This window comes from Hetaerina americana, unplaced genomic scaffold (assembly GCF_022747635.1).
Source record: "Hetaerina americana unplaced genomic scaffold, ioHetAmer1.1.p SCAF_29, whole genome shotgun sequence".
NCBI lineage: Eukaryota > Metazoa > Arthropoda > Insecta > Odonata > Calopterygidae > Hetaerina > Hetaerina americana.
The window spans coordinates 2,568,524-2,589,810 of NW_027286863.1; the positions used below are offsets into that span (position 1 = coordinate 2,568,524).

Here is a 21,287-nt window from a genome sequence, read left to right on the forward strand (position 1 = left end):
GAAATAAATTTTAATTGATAATTATTCCATTGGTCACTCTCGTTTTATAAATGAATAAAGTCATGAGAGCTGATGTTCTTGATAAAGTATTTTGACCGCCCAACTACTCTTTCAAACTTCATACCAGGAAGATAAATAGTTGTATTAAATAAGAAATATTGCAAGTTGAAGAACTTAAATAGTATCAAAATGTCATGGCTATGTAACACACTTTTACATATTTATCTTCCGTTTTCATCATTAGTTAACTAAATTCAATGCAGTGTTGAAGGAGTCAGTTCTAGCTTCCTATTTTCAGTACCTTCCCTTTAACTTATTTGTTTTTGTCATATTTTAATAAATGAGAAAATGGTCGAATAGTGCATTTTGCAAATGTGCTATAAGATTTTAATTGTAAATTGTGTTGGTTTCATGGTTTTATTTCTTTTTTCTCTCTTTAGCATTACAAGCTTCATTCATTTTTCCTGTACCAGTGTGTATATTGTGAGCAAGGGTCTGATACTTCAGAGGAAATTTTACAACATTTGGCAAGTTTCCATCCAAATAAAAAGGCTTCAGTTTGCAGACGCAACTGTGAGGTTGGTTGAATTCTTAAATCGCTCTCTCCATATTCCTCTGTGCTCTTTGTTCAAATATGGTTGGACGGTTCCACAAATTACTTGATATAAAAATTTGTATTATGCTACAGTACATTCCATATGCGAGACTCTTAGTATAGCATTGAATATATTTGATAATTAGTAAACCACGAAGAAAATAATATTAGTGAGCTCTCTGTCATCCATGTGCATGTTATACATTTAAATGATTATCTGTCCTACTCTCAAACCTGAACCTCAAAATGTTAACGAAATTAAAATCGCGAAGATAATTAAATGATTTGAAGCTTTTATATACTTTTTTAAATATACAAGTTTGAAATACCTCAGCTTACTTAAAAGTTTTTGATTTCACCAAAAGTTAAGTTGTATTTACTTTTTTAATTGTACATTTTTCTACCATCCGTACTTCCCCTTTATCGTCTCCCTTGCATTTGTTAGACCTGAAAATTTCATATTCTCCTTTAAGTAGAGCAGATACATAATTTTGCTATGCAACACATAAGTTGTTAATTGTCTGCCCTGCGATTTTAATCAGTATCATATAAATATAAATCTATGTCAGCCATCCTTTTGTCAATATTAGCTCTTTGCCAGTCATTTGCATTTTCCGGGCTACATGATTGGTTTGGCTTTCTGAGGAAAATACATTCTGCTATTCACTAGGTGATGGTTCTGTGTTCCTGTAAATCTTAGACTCCACCCTTTTAAAAACTACTGAAGAGTGGAAAAAATTATTTGTCATCGCTAAAAAACTCAAATTAATCTCTAGGTTTGAAAAAGGAGTCTCTGGTATGTATCCATTTATATCACAACCATATTTCCACATATTTCAGTTATCCATGTTTTTCAATTATCCATGTTTCATCATGCATTCATGACCAAATGGATAATTGAAAGTTTACCCTGGTTATTAATGACAAATGTGCATAGGTAAAACTATTTCACTCTTTATATATACCCATATCCATGTACAGTGAAAACTTGAACTTAAAGTCCATGAATTTACTTATTAAAAGTATTCATATATATGTTTATTTTTCATCTAAGTCAATGCAATAAAACTTTTAAATTTACATGTTTGAAACTTAAAGTTATGTAAAATGTTCCTACCCTTTGGTCATCACATGCCAATTTTCATTTATATCTCCTCAGTTATTGTTTAATTATGTACATTGTTCATTAGAATTAGATTTTGTCAATTAAAATAATAATATAATACATGCTAAACGATTTTTATAATGATTGTCGGACTACTAAGCCGCCAGATGAGTAATATGCACTGTGCAAAATGTTATTCATTAACAAATAAGGCCAAAGTTCAGAACAGATTGTTCCCTTGCAGAGCTGAAGTGTTAGTTTATATTCCAATCATTCCCAAATTTATAGCTTGAAGTCATTTGGGAGAATTAAAGATTGACATTGCCAAAGACCTCACATAAATCCTGAAATCTGTACTAAAAAGAAAGACTCATACTTTTCCACAGATTTTATTATACGGTACAACGCGTTTCACTGACTTGCGGCATCATCCGGTACAAATTTGCTAAACAGACAGAGCAAGAATATATACCCTCAGGACAGAGTGGGGGCGGGGAGGGTTGGAAGGGCCTGAGAGGGGTGGGGGCTCTCAGGTGCGTTGATAGGTTGTTTTGACCATTTCCAGGCTGGTTTCTCGGAAAGGAGTGGGGAGGGGTATGGGAACAATTGCTCATTACAAAGTGTCGTGTTGGGGTTCACCTAGTGCCTTCTAATCTCTAATTGCTCGAGAGCGTCCATTTTTAATCCTTTTGGGAGTGTGTGTAATATCTCTGGGACCAAGTCACCGCTGTGGTTGAATTCTAGTAAATGCTTGGCGAAGAGAGAGTTGTTATTCTGATTTTTGTGACACCTTGCGTGTTCCTTGACTCGTAACTTGATATTCCTGCCGGTCTGACCGACATAAACGCTGTTGCAATCCTCGCATTTCAGTTTATAAATGCCTGATTTGAGAAGGCTATCCTGGGTGTCTTTTCCATTGGCTAGAAATTTGGAGAGGGTTACGGGTGGGTAGAAGGCTGCTTTGACTGAGGTGGGTAGGCAGTTGGAAATCCTATATGAAATATCTCCCAGAAATGGGATCAAGCACCACTTAAAATACTTAGATACTGCGGGCTGTGATATGAAAATACTTTTTATGGCCATTGCTTTTCGTTTTTCCACAGTAATGTGTCAACTAGTTAAGGGTTGTAGCCATTGTTGGTAGCTATATTAGTGATATTCACGAGTTCAATGTTGAAGTTTTTGGGGGAAAGGGGGATGTGTAGGAGGCGGTGGATCATGGAGTGGAGGGCTGCGTGTTTGTGAGAAAAGTGGCGTGCCGAATCATTAGAAATTATATGGTCTGTATAAGTGGGTTTCCTATAAATTGCACATTCGTGTCTATTATCCCTAATTGTGATTGTCAAGTCGAGGAAGTTGATGGTGCCGTTGACGTCTTTTTCCATGGAGAAGGAGATATTCCGATGAAGAGTGTTTAGGAAATTAAGGAAGGAGTCTAACTGTCGGTTGGTTCCGGTCCATAGGCATAGTATATCGTCCACGTAACGAAACCAATAGCCCACGTTTTTGTTATGCTGATTGTCAGCATTAAAAAGATGTTCTTCTACAGAATTGAGGAAGACTTCGGCTAGGAAGGGGGACAGTGGGGAACCCATAGCTAACCCATCTGTTGGCTGTAAAGAGTGTGGTTGAAACTAAAATAATTCTGTCCATTATTAAAATAGAAAGAAAGACTCGTACTTTTCCACAGATTTTATTATAATAAATAAATAAATATTATTTTAATAATGGATATTAATTACTTCCACGAAGTGAAGCCTGAAACAATAGAAAAATAATTCTGGTTAACTGTCATTTTGATGAGGGGGACCAATTCGTCTGAGATATTTTGGGCAATGGTGGAATCCTTGAGTAGTTCTTCCACCCTAAGCAAAGTTTCCGATATTGGTACACAAGTGAATAAATTGCTAATGTCAAAGGAGACTAGTCTCGCTTTTTCCGGGACATTAATATCTTTCAATTTTCGGGCTAGCTCTATTGAGTTTTTAACTCCGTATTTAGGTTTAAAACCTGTGAGATCTCGGAGCATTACGTTTAATTTTCGTGCCAGAAGGTGTGAATGGGCGGACACAGCTGAGATGACAGGCCGAATAGGTTTGGCTTGTTTATGTAATTTGGGGAGTCCGTACAACCTGGGGGCGGAGGGGTTCATTTGGATTAAACTAAATTTTTCCCTAGCATTTAAAAACTGACACTTGGACACTGCACGTTTCATTTCACTTTGGAAACTTGCGGTTAGGTCTTTGGATAACGGAGTAATAGGATTGTTGTTGATGAACTCAAGGCACTTTTCCACATACACTCGTTTATCCAACACTACGACACTAGATCCCTTGTCAGCTTTCTGGATGATGAGGTCTTCCTTGCCAATAGTCTTCCTCAGGCGTCGGAGGGTGGACGTATGTTGCTGAAGGCTGGAAAAGCGGGTCGTTGTTGGCACTGCTTCCTTCAATGAGGACATGATGATTTCAGCAACTTGGTGTTTGGTAGCCAGAGATTGGTTCCGAAGGGCAACCTCGCAATCTGCGGCTAGATTTTTAATGTCGGCTTCGGAAACTTTCTTAGAGGGAGCAAACTTCAACCCTTTCTTTAAGATATTACTCTCCTCCTCCGTGAACGTATGGTGACTTAGGTTGACAACCCTTGCGGCTGGAACAAATTTCGATACTGTGCGGGGACTGTTTTCTTTAGTAGTGCACTGGTAATTTTGAGGTGGACTATTAATAAGGTTAATCAGTTTTTTCGCCTGGGTTACATGTTTGCGAGACGAGATTTTACTCACTAGTTCTTTTACACCATCCTCAAATGTAATCCATTCCGGAAAATGTAACTTAGAGCGAAGTTCTAGGTGCAGACAGAACAAATAATGTGCAGAGGAATCCCTTTTTGCATATCACAGTTTCAGTTCTTCCCGTAACCACTGGATTTTCGCCTTGCATATCGCCCTGATGGCCATTGTGGGCGACAAAGTGGCACGAATCTGGAAGTACGCTGGGAACACCCCATTTTTGAGGCACTTGCTATTGAAGAGAATATTCAGAGATGCACTGCTGTATTTCACCGAAAGTTTTAAGTAAAGTCTCACCTGTAATGACATACTAGCTTTGCGAATATATTCTATTGTTTCAGGCTTCACTTCGTGGAAATATTTAATATCCATACTCAAAAGAAAGACTCGTACTTTTCCACAGATTTTATTATACGGTACAACGCATTTCACTGACTTGCGGCATCATCCGGTACAAATTTGCAAAACAGACAGAGCAAGAATAAATACCCTCAGGACAGAGTGGGGGTGGGGAGGGTTGGAAGGGCCTGAGAGGGGTGGGGGCTCGCAGGTGTGTTGATGGGCTGTTTTGACCATTTCCAGGCTAGTTTCTCGGAGAGGAATGGGAACAATTGCTCATTACAAAGGGTTGTGTTGGGGTTTGCCAAGTGCCTTCTTATCTCTAATTGCTCGAGAGCATCCAAGCTCGAAGCCTGGAAATGGTCAAAATAACCCATTGACGCACCTGAGAGCCCACACCCCTCTTAGGCCCTTCCAACCCTCCCCACCCCCACTCTGTCCTGAGGGTATTTATTCTTGTTTGTCTGTTTTGCAAATTTGTACCGGATGATGCCGCAAGTCGGTGAAATGCATTGTACCGTATAATAAAATCTGTGGAGAAGTACGAGTCTTTCTTTTTAGTATGGATATTAAATACTTCCACGAAGTGAAGCCTGAGACAATAGAATATAAATCCTGAGAGAGTAAAGATGCAATCCCGAAAGAAGAATCGAGCTGTATGTTTGACATTATAAAACCTTTCCTTAAGCGAGGGTAAGGTGAAAATTTCTCAGCCTGACACCGAAATACCAATGTAAATTTATGATTACTGCCTGAGTGTTCATCTCATTAGTTTGTAAGACAAGTTTCAACTTGTTCTCTCTAGTTGTTTGTTTACATGGATGGTTGCAGTAGACATCTTTCGTGTTTTACTTTATAATAGAAAAACTTAGAATTAAAATAAATATAAAATAGTAAATAAATAGAAAATAGAATTTTGTTTGGTCATGAAATTCTTAGTTTTGGATGGATAAACCCCAAAGGAAATTCATCCAAGTTTGATGCAATTGTATGGGGGGGACTGCTCCTTCAATGTCAACCTTAAAAAAGTGGGCAGCTGAATTGAAAGGTGGTCACACATCCCTCGAAGATGACCCACGTGAAGGAGGGCCAAAAACCACAACCACACTGGAAACCATCGAAAAGGTGCACAAAATTGTGTTGGACGAAAGGCGAGTGAGGTAGCTAAGGCCTTGGGGGTATCAGGAGAAAGGGTGCGAAACATCTTGGTCAAAGAATTAGGGATGTGAAAGCTCCGCACAAGGTGGATGCTGCATTTGCTGACTGATTTTGTGCAGCAATTTGTCAACATGGATGAGATATGCGTCCTCCACTCCACACCAGAAATGAAACAGCAGCGGGCGGAAGCTGTTGGTTCAGTGCCAAAGAACTTTGATCTCATCTGTCAGAAAGGTCATGGCCAGTATGTTTTGGGACGTAGAAGGGATCCTGTTGATTGATTACCTTGACAAAGGTAGAGCAATTACAGGGGAATATTACTCCAACATTCTTGACCAGCTGAATGCCAAAATTCGCTAGAAGAAATGTGGCTTGAAGAAGAAAAAATCATCTTTCACCAGGACCATGCACCTACTCCCAAAGGTGAATTGGTGATGGGAAAACTATGGGATTTGGGGTACGATTTGCTTGGCCATCCCCCCCCTTCCTCCTGATTTAGCACCCTCAAGACTTTCATCTGTCCCCTAACTGGAAGAAATTTGTTTCTGGGAAGTGCTTCGCATCTAATGATGGAGTTGAGTTATTTTATCCGTGGATGGATATTTTCACAGCCTTGCAGACTCTCACTTCCGGGAAGGAATGCTGATATTGGGAAACTCTGGACCAAGTGTGTTGAAGTCAAGGGAGATTATGTAGAAAATAAAATAATTTTTAACTAAAAATGGCAGTCTTTCATTTTCTGGGCGAGAACTTTTCACCTTAAACTCGTACATTGAGCTTTCAATTGTCCATGTTAATGGATGCATGATGAAGCACGAATGATAAAAAAACAAGTATAACCAAAATACGCAGATAATATGAGGGGTTATCCCCTAATGATGGCACCCAATGCTATTTGCTTAAAGATGCCATAAAGGCATGGGCTTCGTGAAATGGCATCAGAAGTAATTCCGTGAAAGGCACTGATGCCATTGAGTGTCAGACTGCCGAGCCCATGACATAATGACATTGCTGAATTAGCATTGGCCAATGTATTGCTTTGTGGTAGTCATTTGTGAAAATCGTCATATAAAACACTATGTAAATATGAGATTTCAGGGAGTAAATACCCTGATTTCTATTCACTTGATATAGGCTGTAAAAATATGAGTTTTAATACTTATAAAGATAAGGCTTCGGGATCAATCAAACCATTTAATAGTGTGCAACAAAGATTTTGTTTGTTGTTTTTGAGTTCTCTACAAATATTTAAGACTGTGATAGAGGGAAGAGCATTAGGTAAGCGAGGAAAGGGAAAGAAAAGGATTGAGATGTTGGACAACATGAAAGAAGTATGTGTTGTTGGCTTATTGTAATGTCAGATGTCAGGTTGTTTTGGAAGGAGAGACAAGTAAATGCATCATTGTACCGTAATTGAGGCTGTTTCCATCCGAAACCCGACTTAACCATCGGATCATCATGAACAGTAATGATTGTTACATTTTATAACTATAAACCTATGTCGGCCATTTGAGGCATACCTTAGATTTCACCAATCAGCAATTATAAACTCGTAAATGAGCCTAATAAAGAAATATAATAGGACATTACCCCACTGGCCTCAGTGGTGGCAGGGTAACTTCCTCGTCTGCCGATCCAAGGGTCGCGGGTTCGATTCCCGCCTGGGTGGCTTTTCCTCCACCTAGGGCTTGGGTGTTTGTAATGGTCTCTATTGTGTTCACTGTTAATAGTCCGATGTAAAGGCCAAAAAGTGCTGTTTTTGGGCTAAGGCTAAATTAATGAGTAAATAAAATAATTCAGTGTAGATAGCCACTGACTAACTTGAATTTGAGCATAGTTAAGGTATGTATTCGGCTCGTCTTGCACAAATGTATTATCTGGGCTATTTAATGCAAGGGAAGCCATAATGGGATAATATATAAATGTTTAAATTAAAATATTAAATACTATTGACAACATTTGATTTTGTGAAATTAAAAACTGTTAATAAATCCCAGATATGTGTGTCAATCTTGTATTTTTTAAATGGATGTAGAAGTTTCAAAGCATTTCATTTTCTTTACCATTGTAATATTTTAGTAAAATGGTGATGGTGGAATTTGGATGTGCTTTTAAAAAGTACAGAATGGATGATCATGGATAATCAAGAGTTCATATTAATTGCTAATGGAGAACTTCAATGCAAGTGATAGCTGGCTATATCTGTTCAGGAGGCATATTATTTACAATAAAGGGGCCCCACTAGTGCTGAGGGTGATGCCATTGATCCGTTTATGGAATATTTGAGAGTACTGATGACTATTTTCAGTGAACTTAGACCTATGATACAGATGGCATGGGTGGGTAGTGGAAAGCTTTAACAGAAAATGTGGAAGCTTTTCTTAGTGATTCTTAGGTTCTCGGATGAAAAATCAGCCAAGAAATGCCATTTATGGTTCACTGTGATGATGCTGATCTTAGCTACTAGTTGGTGTCTTACCAGGGTGACAATATGGACTACCTGAAAATAATGCAGAAAATGCATGGCTGATCGGAGTTGCCATTGTGGGTTGGTTCCAGGATTATTTCCTACCCCAAGTTGGGAAGAACCACATCCTTGCTCTGGGGAAGATGTTTGATGACAAATGGAAAAATTTAAGTGCACTGGAGGACAGTGGCAACCATATTGACAACGTAGTAGAACACTATATCACCACTTTTCTGGAGTTAAGCTCTTATTTTTAAAAATAAAAATTGAACTGCTTAGTGATCTTAATGATTTAAGTAAATTTGATAAATAAGATAATTCAAGTATGCACTCGTTACAATTTTTTTGGACATAATTATGAATTGCTAACAATTTAATCTTGGGTGGAAATCTGTGATATGTTTAGTTAAAAGACATGTAGTTCACATTTTAATGGAATATTCTTATGCTTTGGGTCTCTGATGGATCTTGTAAGTTGTTAGGCAATGAATAAGAATGAGATTCAAGGGGGTGGTAAATGGTTACATGCATCAAAACAGCACTAATCCAGATTTTGCCTAATCCGGGCAACACCTGGCCCCATTCAGCCTGGAAGTAGTGAGATGTTACTGTATTTCTTCAAAGTGGGTTGAGAGAAACTCAAAACATTAAGAAAATAACATCAGTTAGAAGCTGGAAATACTGCACTGAAGTATGCACAAATAATTGAGAACCTTAAGAATTTGCACTTCAACATTTTCAGTATCAGGCATAATTTGTTTTATTATAATATTTTGAGATATATCATTCATGAGACATGAAAGTGCATTTTTAAAAAATGTTTTATCCAATCTCATTTTTTTTATAAACATTGCTTGTATGTATTTTTTCATTGGCCCCCTTCGAAAATTTAAGTTTGAGGTTTTGCTTTTTTCTCTTTGGAAATGAACAATTAAAACATTGTTTTGTCGATGAACCCTCGAATATCGTCTATGGGTCAAATAATTAATTTTAATTCTGGCTAATCAGTTCATCTAAATCTTATATTTTATAACTTTTGTGCCTTATTCAATAAGAATTTAGATCAGTTATATTTTAGGATATTGGTAATATCTGTTCATCTGTATTATAGCAGAATCTTAATATCATTAGCGCTCTTAATTCATCATCACTCTGTTCTATGTTGAATCAAAATAACATTTAGGAAACTAATGATTTATAATCAAGGTCAGTGATAATTAATAATGATTTATGGTATGTTTTGATTACCTGATATGATTTTCATTACGTGCATTGCCATGTTGTAATTACATTAAATAGTCATTGGTAATTGGTCTTGGTAGTTACATTAGTTTGGTGTATGGATTATGGCATTTCATTAGCTAAGGGTTGTATTCCAAAATGTTGGAATGGGTTGAAAATGTCATGTATCAATGAAAAGACATTAAAATTTTGTGTCATTCTCGGGCAATATCCTCTGGGCACCTGCAGCTCCACCCAAGCTATGTGATTTTCGGGTACCAGATCTTCCTGGGAAATCATAACCAGCGCAGGGGAAGGAACTGGCCCCCCTACCCTGATATGTGAATTTTCACACGCCGTATAGGGCTTAGTACTGGGTGATCTCTACCATCACCTACCAAACCGACCTTGATTACTGTGTTTATGGTTTTTTATTCTTTTTTTAATCTAAAACCATAAAAATACCAAACCATCTTAGGAAAATTTACCTTTTAACATGATGTATTAATTCAAGAAACTGTGGGAGATGCTGCTACGGTAACTTTTAATGGCGTCATCCGCATCCCGGTCTAGGCAAATTTTTACACTCTGAAATAGTCGCATTAATGTGTTAATGTTGAACACATTAATGCAACCAATTACCCTAGTCTTGATGGCATCATATTTGCAGAAATAAGGTAATTTTAACCATGTATTTTGCTTGCTATAATCTTCATAAAAGCCTACAACTTATTCCTCATTTTTTTTAGGAAATCAGTAATGGATCATCTAGGACAACAGGAAGACATCCATATATTTTATACGAGGACATTGAATTAACAAGAATGGATAATGTAGAGTTGATTGAAGTAGGCGAGGAAATGGGGAAATCAACTGTTATAAGAATTGCTGCAGAAAAATCTGTTTTGGGCATTGAGAGAGTCCCTGATTCCAAACCATATGAGGACTTCATGGATGTGGATGATGACAATTCCGACGATGAAGATAATTTAGTAATTGCTGAGGAGCCTGATGAAGAAATGCCTGCTAAAGAGAATGACGACAGTATTGTTGGGGCTGAAACAAGGAGCAAAGGTAAAGACATTGAAGAGGAAAATGTTCAGCATCAAGAAAACAATGGAGGAGCTTGCCATGAGGAGGAGGTGACTCAAGAGGAGGAAATTGAAAAGATTACAGAAGTAGCTTTGCCAGAAGAGGAGAATGATGTGGAAATTATTTGTCGTCATGAAAAAGATAAAAATGAAGAGGCAAGAGCTGAAGAAATGGATGAAAGTGGATCAGCTGAGGACACTCCTGTAAGTTTGCCAAATTCAAATTTTAAATTAAACCAGTCAAATTTTGTCCCCAAATCACCCAATTCAAAGGAGTTGGTGGCTCAAGGTCCTAAAGGAAATAAGGCTGCAAAACACGGAGATGAATTAAATGTTTCTACCACTGATGATGAGGTCATCGAAGTGAGCGAAGGCAGTAGAAGGGACTCGGGTGGTGAAGAAATGCGCTTGCTGAGAAAGAGAGATCTTAGAAGGCAGGTTCGAATCTCAACTCGATCTCAAGTAGAATCAAAGCCCAAAAGTACAACAGAAGAGAGCCACGTCGCATGCAACCGACCAAAAGAGGCCCAGCCGCCCTCAAAGGATCTTTCTAACAGGAAAATAGATCTAGCGAAGTTGTACCTTTGCTGTTTCCCTGGCTGTTCATTTTTAGCAAAAGATTGCAATGGCCTCAAATATCACATGAAAAGTTGTCCACATTCCAAAAATACTAAGGAGTATATGTGCCCTCATTGCAACAGAAAATTCAAATCTCTCCCGCCAGTTCTGAAACACCTTCGTGCTCATGGAAAGAAGAGCTATGTGTGTATGATTTGTGGTTATCAAGGCTATAACATGAGCTTGGCTGTTAGACATGTGAAATTCCGTCACCGTACTCACTCTGCCACCGTAAGTCCATTAACAGACTGGAAAGAACCAGAAGAATTACACTCTTCAGTCAAGGATCAGAAATTGGTTGTTGTGGCTCCAAAAGAAGTTTCTCTGTCTTGCCTGCTTAGAAAGCGTTTTATCCCAGATGATGCCGACTTCCTACCACTGCCATGTGTGTACAACAATGAAGCTAAATGTGGGCGATGCTCTTATAGCACCAAAATACGGGTTAACATGAGAAGGCATCTTCATTTGCACCTCAGATTCAACCAGATGGCGGAGGTTATCACCGATGCAAATCTGGTTCCGTGGTCTATAAAGGATATAATAAATCCAATGCCATGCCTTGAAGGAAAGGAACTGATGTTTGATAAAATGACCAATTGGGCCATTAGCAGTCACCTAGATGCACAGGTCAATGATGAGGATGCCAAAAGTGAAAGCAGGAGAAATTCTTCTGTCTCAGAGTATGAGGAAGATAATTTCATTCCACGTTTTGTTCCTGAAAATGAGCGTTATGTGTGTGGAGTTGTTGGTTGCCATTATCAAACAGTCGACGACACTATGCTTCGCCATCACTTGCGTGCACTTCATCGCGAGGAAGTTACTTTCCGTTGTGCCCACTGTCCTGATGATCAAAATAGTTTACTCCAAGTTCCTGTAGATCGCCTTGCTTCTCATCTCAAGATGCATGATGACCAGCTGTACCAGTGTATACATTGTAATTATTTCCATTTCCAGAGACGTTTCGTTGAACGACATACAGTAGACAAACATTCTGACTTGAGCCACATGGTAAACGTAATAAGAGAGCCGGATACGTGTTCAAAGACTATCACTGGTCCGGGAAGTTCTGGAATGGCTGGTACTGGTGCTGATGGGTCGATCAGATCTTCCAATGCCAGCATAGAATCATCGAAACAAGAGAGTGATAATGTATGGAACTGTGGGTTATGTAGCTATTCTTGTTCAAATCGCGAAAGTATCAGTGACCATGCTAGGATAAGTCATTCAGTTTTCAGCCAATATGTCTGTGGGATGTGCGCCTTTCGAACTGCATACCTTGGATCCTTCAATGTTCATTTTTCAAGCAAACACCTGGGGTATCCTGTGCAATTAACTGCAAATTACTTCCGCAGTAACATTGCCGCTCTTGCTCCTCCGGCAGTTACCATTGCTTTGCCCAATGGCAAAATAATATTTCCACCTAATCCCTTGTCAAGTAAAAATGTAGATATACGCAGCGAGCCGGTTATTGAAGTTTGGCCATATGTGGAGCAGGGATTTGGTAAATCGCCATCTTCTTCTGTGAGGCTAAAGGAGTTGAACACTACCTACCCTTGGCAGAGGTGCATGCCCAGAGTTAGGTACATTCGAGGCATTCCTCTTGCAGATGAAGGTGAAGAAACAATGTATGATCTTGCTGAGAGCTTGAAAATTAAGGATGAGATCCAAAATGATGAAGGGACAGACGAAGAACGGAACTCGCACTCCAGAAACTGTGAAAGCGAGAAGCTGGAAGTGTGTTCAATTGATGAGAGTGGAGAGGGCTCGGATGTGGAAGTATTAGAGTCTGCCATGGAGGATCTTTCCCAAGAAGAGATCAAGAAAAGTGCCAAGAGACGGATGAGTGATCCTTCGAAGAGGGAGAGTGACCCTAGTGAGAATAAGCATGGGACTGAAAGTGGGAGGTCTTTGACTCCCGTAAAGACCTCCCCCAATAAGAGATCTCTGAGAGAAATTTCACCTTTGAGTCCAATCCAGCCCAAGATACCAAAGATGGAAGCAGCAGAGAAGAAAAGCTCCAAGAATGAGGAAGTGATTCCTGTTTCCACCGAGGACGCTAGCCACGAAAGTGAAAAGAAGTCGGCAGAATCAGCTTCCAGCAAGATTGAGTTTCTAGTGAAGCAGTATGGTGAATTTGGAGTGCCTGAAGGAAACTTGTTTGTGTGTCCTATATGCTCCAAGTATAAAACCAAATACAAAGGTGACATGAAGGATCACTTCTATCGAGAGCTGAATTATAAAAGGTGCGTTGTTGTTATGTTCCCTAGTGAATGCATGTGAACTTTAAAATGATTATGAAATCACTACTAATAATGAAAAAGTATGCTTAAACTCATGAGTCATTTAGCAAAAATTTCCATAGAACTCATTTGCTGCTTACCTTAATTGAATGGAGCCCTGACTGATGCTTTTGCTTGTTAATTGTCCTCCATAAGTTGATCATTGCCAGTAGCACCACCATTTTGCTCAGTAATTTAACTTTTTATGCTTTTATAAGTGGATCAGATACTGGAACACCTTAGCTGCACTTCTGAATGAACAATTTGAATGAGAAACTCCATGCACATCCTCAGAATGGCTCAGGGTGGGTTTTTTTAATGAAGATCCATTTTTCAATTTACTTGCTTGGAATTTAACTTCTTTCTTCCTACCATGAATTGTTCCTTCAGAAGCATCCTACCAATAGAATGAGCTTCCTTTTTTTCAGTTTGTAGAGTATGCTTCAATGCATATAGTGGGAAAACTAAACATGAAACAAGTTAAATGCTTATGGTACATGAATTTAAAGAAAACATGTGGTATCACAAGAATGGGGTTTGACTGTATTTGCATTGGAAAAGTTTTGTCTTTTGCAAAAATAATTTTGTAAATACCATCTTTTCCCATCAATAAGGTGCACCCAGAACTTTGAAGTCATCATGAATTTGTAGAGATACCGTGTGCCAAATGCTTCGTAGTTATCTTGAATGTGTGTAGATATTGCACATCTGTGTGTATATGCATATATTATGTGTAAAAATACGTCTATCCATTTACTAATAGATGGTAACCATGAATGAATACACGGAATCATAATTGCCTGTGGCTATATCTATCTAAGTAGACAGAAGATTAGAGTCAGGTGATTGAAATTAATTCCCAACTACAGAAGGATGAAAAAATAAACAATATTTAGGAACCAACCCAATATGCTGCATTTTTGTTTTTTAGCTATGATTCGTAAGTCGAAACAAGACATAGGTTTGTGTCCTTTTAGTTGCTATATAAATTAACTTTCTGCAAATCAAATATAAAAAAGAGAATTGTCTTGTTTTGTTTGCTTTACTTTGCTTTGTTAGTATTGGCGCTCAGCTGTTCTATACACCCTCCCAAGTTCTATTATAGTGCCACCTACATGGTGATTTTTTCAAACCTGAATTGAGTTAAGCTTTAGTAATTAAGAATTATATCAAGAAAATTATCCATGGAGAAGAAAATCGTTTGCCGTGAAGTTTAAGCTAGGAGTCATCAATTTCAAGAAAGAAAATGGAAATCGCAAGGCTGCCAGGATGTATCCATTGGTAAATCTTTTAAATCAAAGTTAAGTTCTAGTTGGGAAGAGTGAATGATGCCTGGTGTGAAAGACTGCACAGAATCAGGAAGGATTAAAAGAGTGTCTTGTGAAGAAGTAAGCCATTGCATCCTGGAAAGTTGGCAGGGTGTCAGAGGGACTTGAAAAAGCTTTAGGCAATATTTCAACGCCAGTGCTAGAAGATGAGGAGGAGTTAACTTCGGAGAATGAACTCGGTGATGTGCCTGAAAAGATAATAAATTCACTTAATTCATTTAATTGTGATTCAGGTGATTTATCTATCCTACCATATATTTTTATACGTACGTGTGTATAATATGATGTACTCTACGTATACGTGAAGTGCTATGTATTAGAATAAAGAAGTACTACGTGTTAGAATAAATGAAGTATATTAATTATATGTTTCTTCTTTTTCTCATTTATGAGAGGAAAGAACTGTAACAGCAGCAGATCTGTGTAAAATAGAATGCAATTAAAAAGGCATGCTTCCAGACTAATTTATTTTTGCGGGACTCTTCTTTAAATTATTGCGTACATGGCTTTGTAAATGTTTGGATTTTTTCAATTTTGATTACGTAGCACGCATCATCATTTTTTTCGATCAGCTGAACGTTTTTGTATAGATAGCGCACGTGTTGTTGATGGGAAAATACGGTACTATATTTATATAATTGCTCATTAAAATAGTTACACAAATAGGGATTTTTTGGTATTAACTGAGATTTCATCTTAAATATACATAATTTCTTTTATTCTTAATGTTTTTAATTCTTAGTTTGAACTGTGAGCACATTTTTTGACATTAGTTTACATTTAGTTATCATTTTCTGTGTTTATCTCTCCCAGTGCCTCAGCCATGCCAATTCTATTTTTCTGCAGTGCAGTGCCCTCCTAGTGCTCCTCCTTGACTTGTACAAGACGTTGCTTCTAATTCAGTAGTAAAGGAAAAGCATAATTCCATCCTTGCTTCTAATTAGTGTTTGAGTTTGATGTTATTCTTGTTCCAGGTTTGTTTGTACTCATTGTGGGTTCCTTGCGCCCGTCAAAAGTCGACTCCAAAAGCACTACCTAAGAGTTCACAAGAAAGAAGGAAAGCGTGAAGCGGTTGCTGAACTTCCTCCTGACAATGACATTGAGCTCTGGGTAAGCAGCGTGACTGTGTCAAATTGAAAATTAACACTTTCTTTCAAAAGTAGGATTAGTTATAATTATTGTCCAATCATTTGACTTAAGCATTCAAGTAAACAATGGAAAGCCATTGGGGTATATTTGTTTGGATGATACCTCTGAGAAGGCTCCAGTTTCATTAGAACACTAGTCTCCACACAGCGAGAATGTTGGGAACCTTAAGTGTCTGAGGAGATGTTGAATAAGGGAGTCTCCATAAGGGAGAAGGATTATGTTCTGTATTATGTGTCCACAATTTTTCTTCCTTTCTAATCTTCTTTCCCATAACTGCCCAAGTGATCGAGTAAAAATGATTTATGATGTTTATTCATGTTGACTTTGCTGCATAGAAATTATGGGCGTAGACATTTTGTATAAATGGATAAAATGAATTACCTCTTAATTCTGCTCAACCTTGTAAATATGTGGGTCTTTCACTAAATCCTTACTAAAAAATAGAAGACAAGTTATGTTAACACATGGGTAAAATTGGACCTATAAGTGCCTGGCAATTTGCTAAAAAAAGTTAATTTAAAGTAATTTTTCTTGCATCAGGCATAGAAAATGGTTGCCTTTGCTACAAATTTCATAAATGTCTTGAGAGTTAATATTTTGTTGAAAGTACTTCCTTAAAAATTCCCAAATTAATCTTAAATGTATTCACTGTAGTAAGTTTTAAGTATTTAATATCTAGCCATTCCTTATGTTCAAAGTAAAAGTAGGTGTTGTTTTCAATTTTTGCCTCTTCTGAACAGATGAGCAGTGCATTAAGCCATCAATGTGGAATGATGAAGAGCATGGCAAGCAACCAGCCACAAGCACCAGCAAGTTCTGAAGGGAGCACCGGACCCAGTAGTTGCAACTTACGGATGCCATCCGGAGAAGGTAGGAATGTATTCACTGTAAATAATGAAGTGAAAGCTTTGTAGAAAGCTCTCAAGAGGTTTAAGCCGGTTATTCATGTGATTAAAAGTGGAAATGTTTAGACTGAGAAAGAATTTAAGTCACAGCATTGATGTTTTAGGGACTTGATCTAAAATATTTGAGTAAATTACAAAACCCGAAAACAGTGGAACACATACTATGAAACTTCCTGATTGAAGTTGAATTTATTTTATGTAAATAAATGTTAGCCCACATTCTTGGGCATTAAAGGGTTATACAGAAGAAAACAGTAGGCTTAAGTAGCTGTGACCCTTGATTTCATTTCTACATTTGTCGGCAACATAGTAGATTATGATGAAAGTGAATTCTTTGCCTTGGGTAACTGGTAAAATGGAAGTGATTGGCCATGTACTTCCTTTCAAGTATTTCAGTTGACAGTGGAAGATGACTGCTAGCTGAATGGGATCATTTAGTTCTGAGGTATTCTTAAAGATGCTGTTGAATCTGAACCGTGTGCCTTTTAAAAATCGTTCAGTTCTTTCAAGTCCAAATAATTTTAATGCCTTATTTTTCAAGTATATCATGACTTAAATGCTGATTGCTTCTGGTACCATAAGTAGTGTATAATTAATACTGAGGCCAACTATCAATTTTACAACACAAAATAGTTGTAGTTTTGATGCGTGTAGAATAAAAATAGTGAAATTTGTAGGACAAAAGGTTGTTCATCTTGCCATACAAATGGTCTGAGACAAAGCGTTGGGAAACTGATTGCAAATCATTGCCTTTGGAGCAAAGCAGTAGCTTCCTGTCTCCTGGCTTTATTTCAATGTATTTTCAATATTTATAATTCAAATAAAATAATCAAGTAAAACAATTCATACTCTTTGCTTTGTCATACTCAGTCGGTGGATAGTATAAAAGAGCACCACTGCAGACCGTTTGAGAGGTTGTGGTGGCCGTGAGGAGGGATTTCTTGGGGGGCAGGGATCCACACCGCTTGACCTCGGGACGTAATTCCAAGGAGGCTTTCTCAGAAGTTGCTTGTGTGGCCATTGGGCAAGGAGAAGAGCCTGAGGACTGAGGATTTGGGGGAGGGAAACGAGAGTAAATTGTAACTAGAGGGAACTTAAGAAGATATCGTAGTGTATGCCTGAGAGATAATTGGTCAATTGTGATTACAATTGGGCTAGGCGAATCTTGTGTACGTTTTCATACTCTCTTCCATTCTTTAAAGTGAAGGTTTAACACTGCCCCGACATAAACATTTTCAGTGCTGTATCTCTCACACTCCCTGACAAATTTTCTGCGAAATGTGTATAGTTTGTTCTAGGGAAACTTTTCTCTTCAAGTTCAACTTTGCCTGCAAGCCATGGGCAATGCAATGGCCATGAGAATAGATCTTTTTCACTCTTTTTTTAAGTTTTTACTTTGGAACATCTTGGGAATGAGTTTTCCACCTCACAGGCACCTCTCTACCTCTATTTCAGGCTTCAGTTTTCAGATTATGTGTTTAATCAGGTCATGTGGCATCAATCCCTGTTCCTAACCTTTTTTATCTCATTTCCTCTTTTTCTGTCTCGGCTCCACTTTCATAAACTCTTTGTGGGATCAGAAAATAAATACTTAGTTATTCCACGTATATTTTTTGTTAAACACGCCCTGGGTTTTGACTTACAAAGTCGTCATCGGGTGAAGTACAGAAAGACACAGAGCTTTATACAGTAGACAGAGAAGAGGAGGGGGGAAGTGTTTGAGAAGTGGGAGGAGGGGAAAGAGAAGGGAAACTGGTGTGTATGTTTGGGGGAGGGGGAGAAGGCGGTTGGGTATGGCGTCAGGGGGGGGAGAGGGTCCATGGAACAGAGGGAGGTCCAGGAGGGGAGAACGGGAGGAATAAGTTAGGCCATCGACTAACATACCCTTATGATGACTGTTCTTTGAAATTTCCAACCGTTCCAAGGCATCCAATCTCAAGCCTCATCATCATAAAGGATAAAGCTCTGTGTCCTTCTGTACGTTACCTGATGATGACTTTGTAAGTCGAAACCCAGGTTGTGTTTAATAAAAAATATATGTGGTACCAACTATTTATTTTATGAAATGAATCGCTTCCATAAAGTGATGCCTGAAACCATTCTAACCCTCACTCCATTCTTGGATGCTGATTCCATCCATTTGAATTGTATTTTTCTCTGTTTATATTGACTAAATCAAATAACAATGTGTGGCTTCAGTTTGGAAAAACAGAAAAACACATTATTTTGAGTAAATATTTTTATTTTTAAACAAAGGTCCTTAAAATAGGCATCTGTGTTGGCAATGAATCATTCTCCATCCCCTTGGTGGATAAAAATAATAATAATAAGGAAAGGTGTCCTCAATCACACCTTTCCTTTTTTTTATTGCGGAAGCAAATACAAAAAAAAATAGCATACAGAAAAATAGCATGATATGTTGAGGGGGTTCCTGCTCTCGCTTAATCCCCCTTTAGTGTTCTGATATAATTAACATCAATTGCACAACATGAGAAAAAGAAATATCAAACAAGATGACACAGTAGCATTAAATTACAGAAGTAATGTACAACCCAAATTTAGTACAATTAGAGATAATAATTATTATAAGAAATAAATATATTATTCTATGATAACACTTCAGTTTACAGAGTCATATAAGATTTTTTTTTCTTTGATCGTACCCTAGGCAAAATAATACACGTTAACTTAAAATAGCAATTACATACAATTTTATTTACACAATAAACGATCAATACAAATACTAGTTTTATCAAGCTTTATTTTACCAACTTCAAATGTCACTACAATTATCAAATTTCATTGCACCATTTTAAATAATTGGTCGTTGTTATGCTTAAGGCAAAATAGCACAATCTCACGCATCTTGGTTTTGTTATAAGTCATGCTGTGCCAAATTTCATGTCTGGGTTTTCCATACTGTAGGCACTCCTCTATTCTATGCTTGGCGGTGTCTTCTGTTAGGCAGGTACTACAGAGATTAGTCCTTGATTTTCCTATTCTATTGAGGTAGTGTCCAAAATTTCCATGCCCTGATAGGAGTTGCGTCGCTTTCTTAGTTAGCTTGAATTTTATATTTAGCCTTTCAATGACGTCTGGGAATATTTCTTTAGTGTGAATACCCTTATCGGAATTAGGCTAGTCTTTATTCCACTGACGAATTGTTTGTTCCCTGAGTATTTCTTTTAATTGTTTTTTGCTTAGGGCGTGATTGTGTGCGATTTCGGAGGTGAAGTATTTTGTGCCTTGGCCCGATTTGACTTCGATTATGCTGATTCTCTCCATGACCTCGTATTTTAGAGGTGGTTGCCCGGTAATTAAACATAGTGCGTCCGTGCTGATTGTCGAGTAACCTTTGCTAATTGCTAAGAGGCAGGGCCTTTGTGCTTCTCTAAGTTTTCTTTCGATTCTGCTGTAGTTAACCTTATGACCCCAAATGGAGCAGCCGTAGGTAACAATGGGTATTGCTACAGCTTTGTATATCAATTGAAGGGAGTCCTTTCCAAAATTAGTTTTGCAATACCTGCGGGCAGCTTGAAAAATTTTTTTGGGTTTGCGGCCAAAAACAACACACTAATGATGCCGCAGCCACTGTATTCCCCAGATCTGGCGTTACTTTTTGAACAGACCTGGTATTCCTCTCGTTTAGCGATCTCATTACTGCAATGGCATCATACACGCCTCTCCCCTTCCTAAACCCAAACTGATCATCTCCTAAGTAATAATTTGCCCTACTCTCCATATTTTCGTTGATGATCCTGAGAACCACTCCAGCTGCGTGGGATATCAAACTTATTGCCCTGTAGTCTTCACATGATGTAAACTTTACCTTTTTTGGAATTGGAACTAACACTGATCTCACGAAGTCTTCTGACCAGATTCCTTCTTCATAGAGACTATGAATCAGTCCATATAGACTCTTCCTCCCACATTTTCCTAAACCTTTTAGTAGTTCCGCAGGAATGTTTTCTACCCTCTCGGCCTTATTTGGTTTCATCTCCCTTAATGCCCTTTTCATCTCATCATCGAGTATGCCTGGACCTAAGCTATCTTCCAATCCATCATGTTCTCTTTCCATGGCTAACCTTGTAGGCCCAATTTCTTTACCATAAGTTTCCTCATTATATTTCTTCCATCTCCTTAGGTTCTTTTCTGTGTCAACTATTATCATTTGCAACTTATCTCTAGCTGTTATCACAGAACTTCCCTTCTTACTTCCCGATAGTGATTTAACCTTGCTGTAT

General features: G+C 38.0%; 1 protein-coding gene across 3 annotated transcripts in view; it reads left to right on the forward strand.

Moving 5' to 3' along the window:
- The window catches only part of LOC139689923 (uncharacterized), a 73,590-nt gene that overhangs the window by 45,766 nt on the left and 6,537 nt on the right, over positions 1-21,287 (forward strand). For all 3 annotated transcript variants that reach the window (XM_071587052.1, XM_071587054.1, XM_071587055.1), the window contains exons 12-15: positions 441-578; positions 10,423-13,625; positions 15,964-16,099; positions 16,879-17,008. In XM_071587052.1, the coding sequence (XP_071443153.1) occupies positions 441-578; positions 10,423-13,625; positions 15,964-16,099; positions 16,879-17,008 (3,607 nt within the window). The remainder of the gene's footprint in view (positions 1-440; positions 579-10,422; positions 13,626-15,963; positions 16,100-16,878; positions 17,009-21,287) is intronic.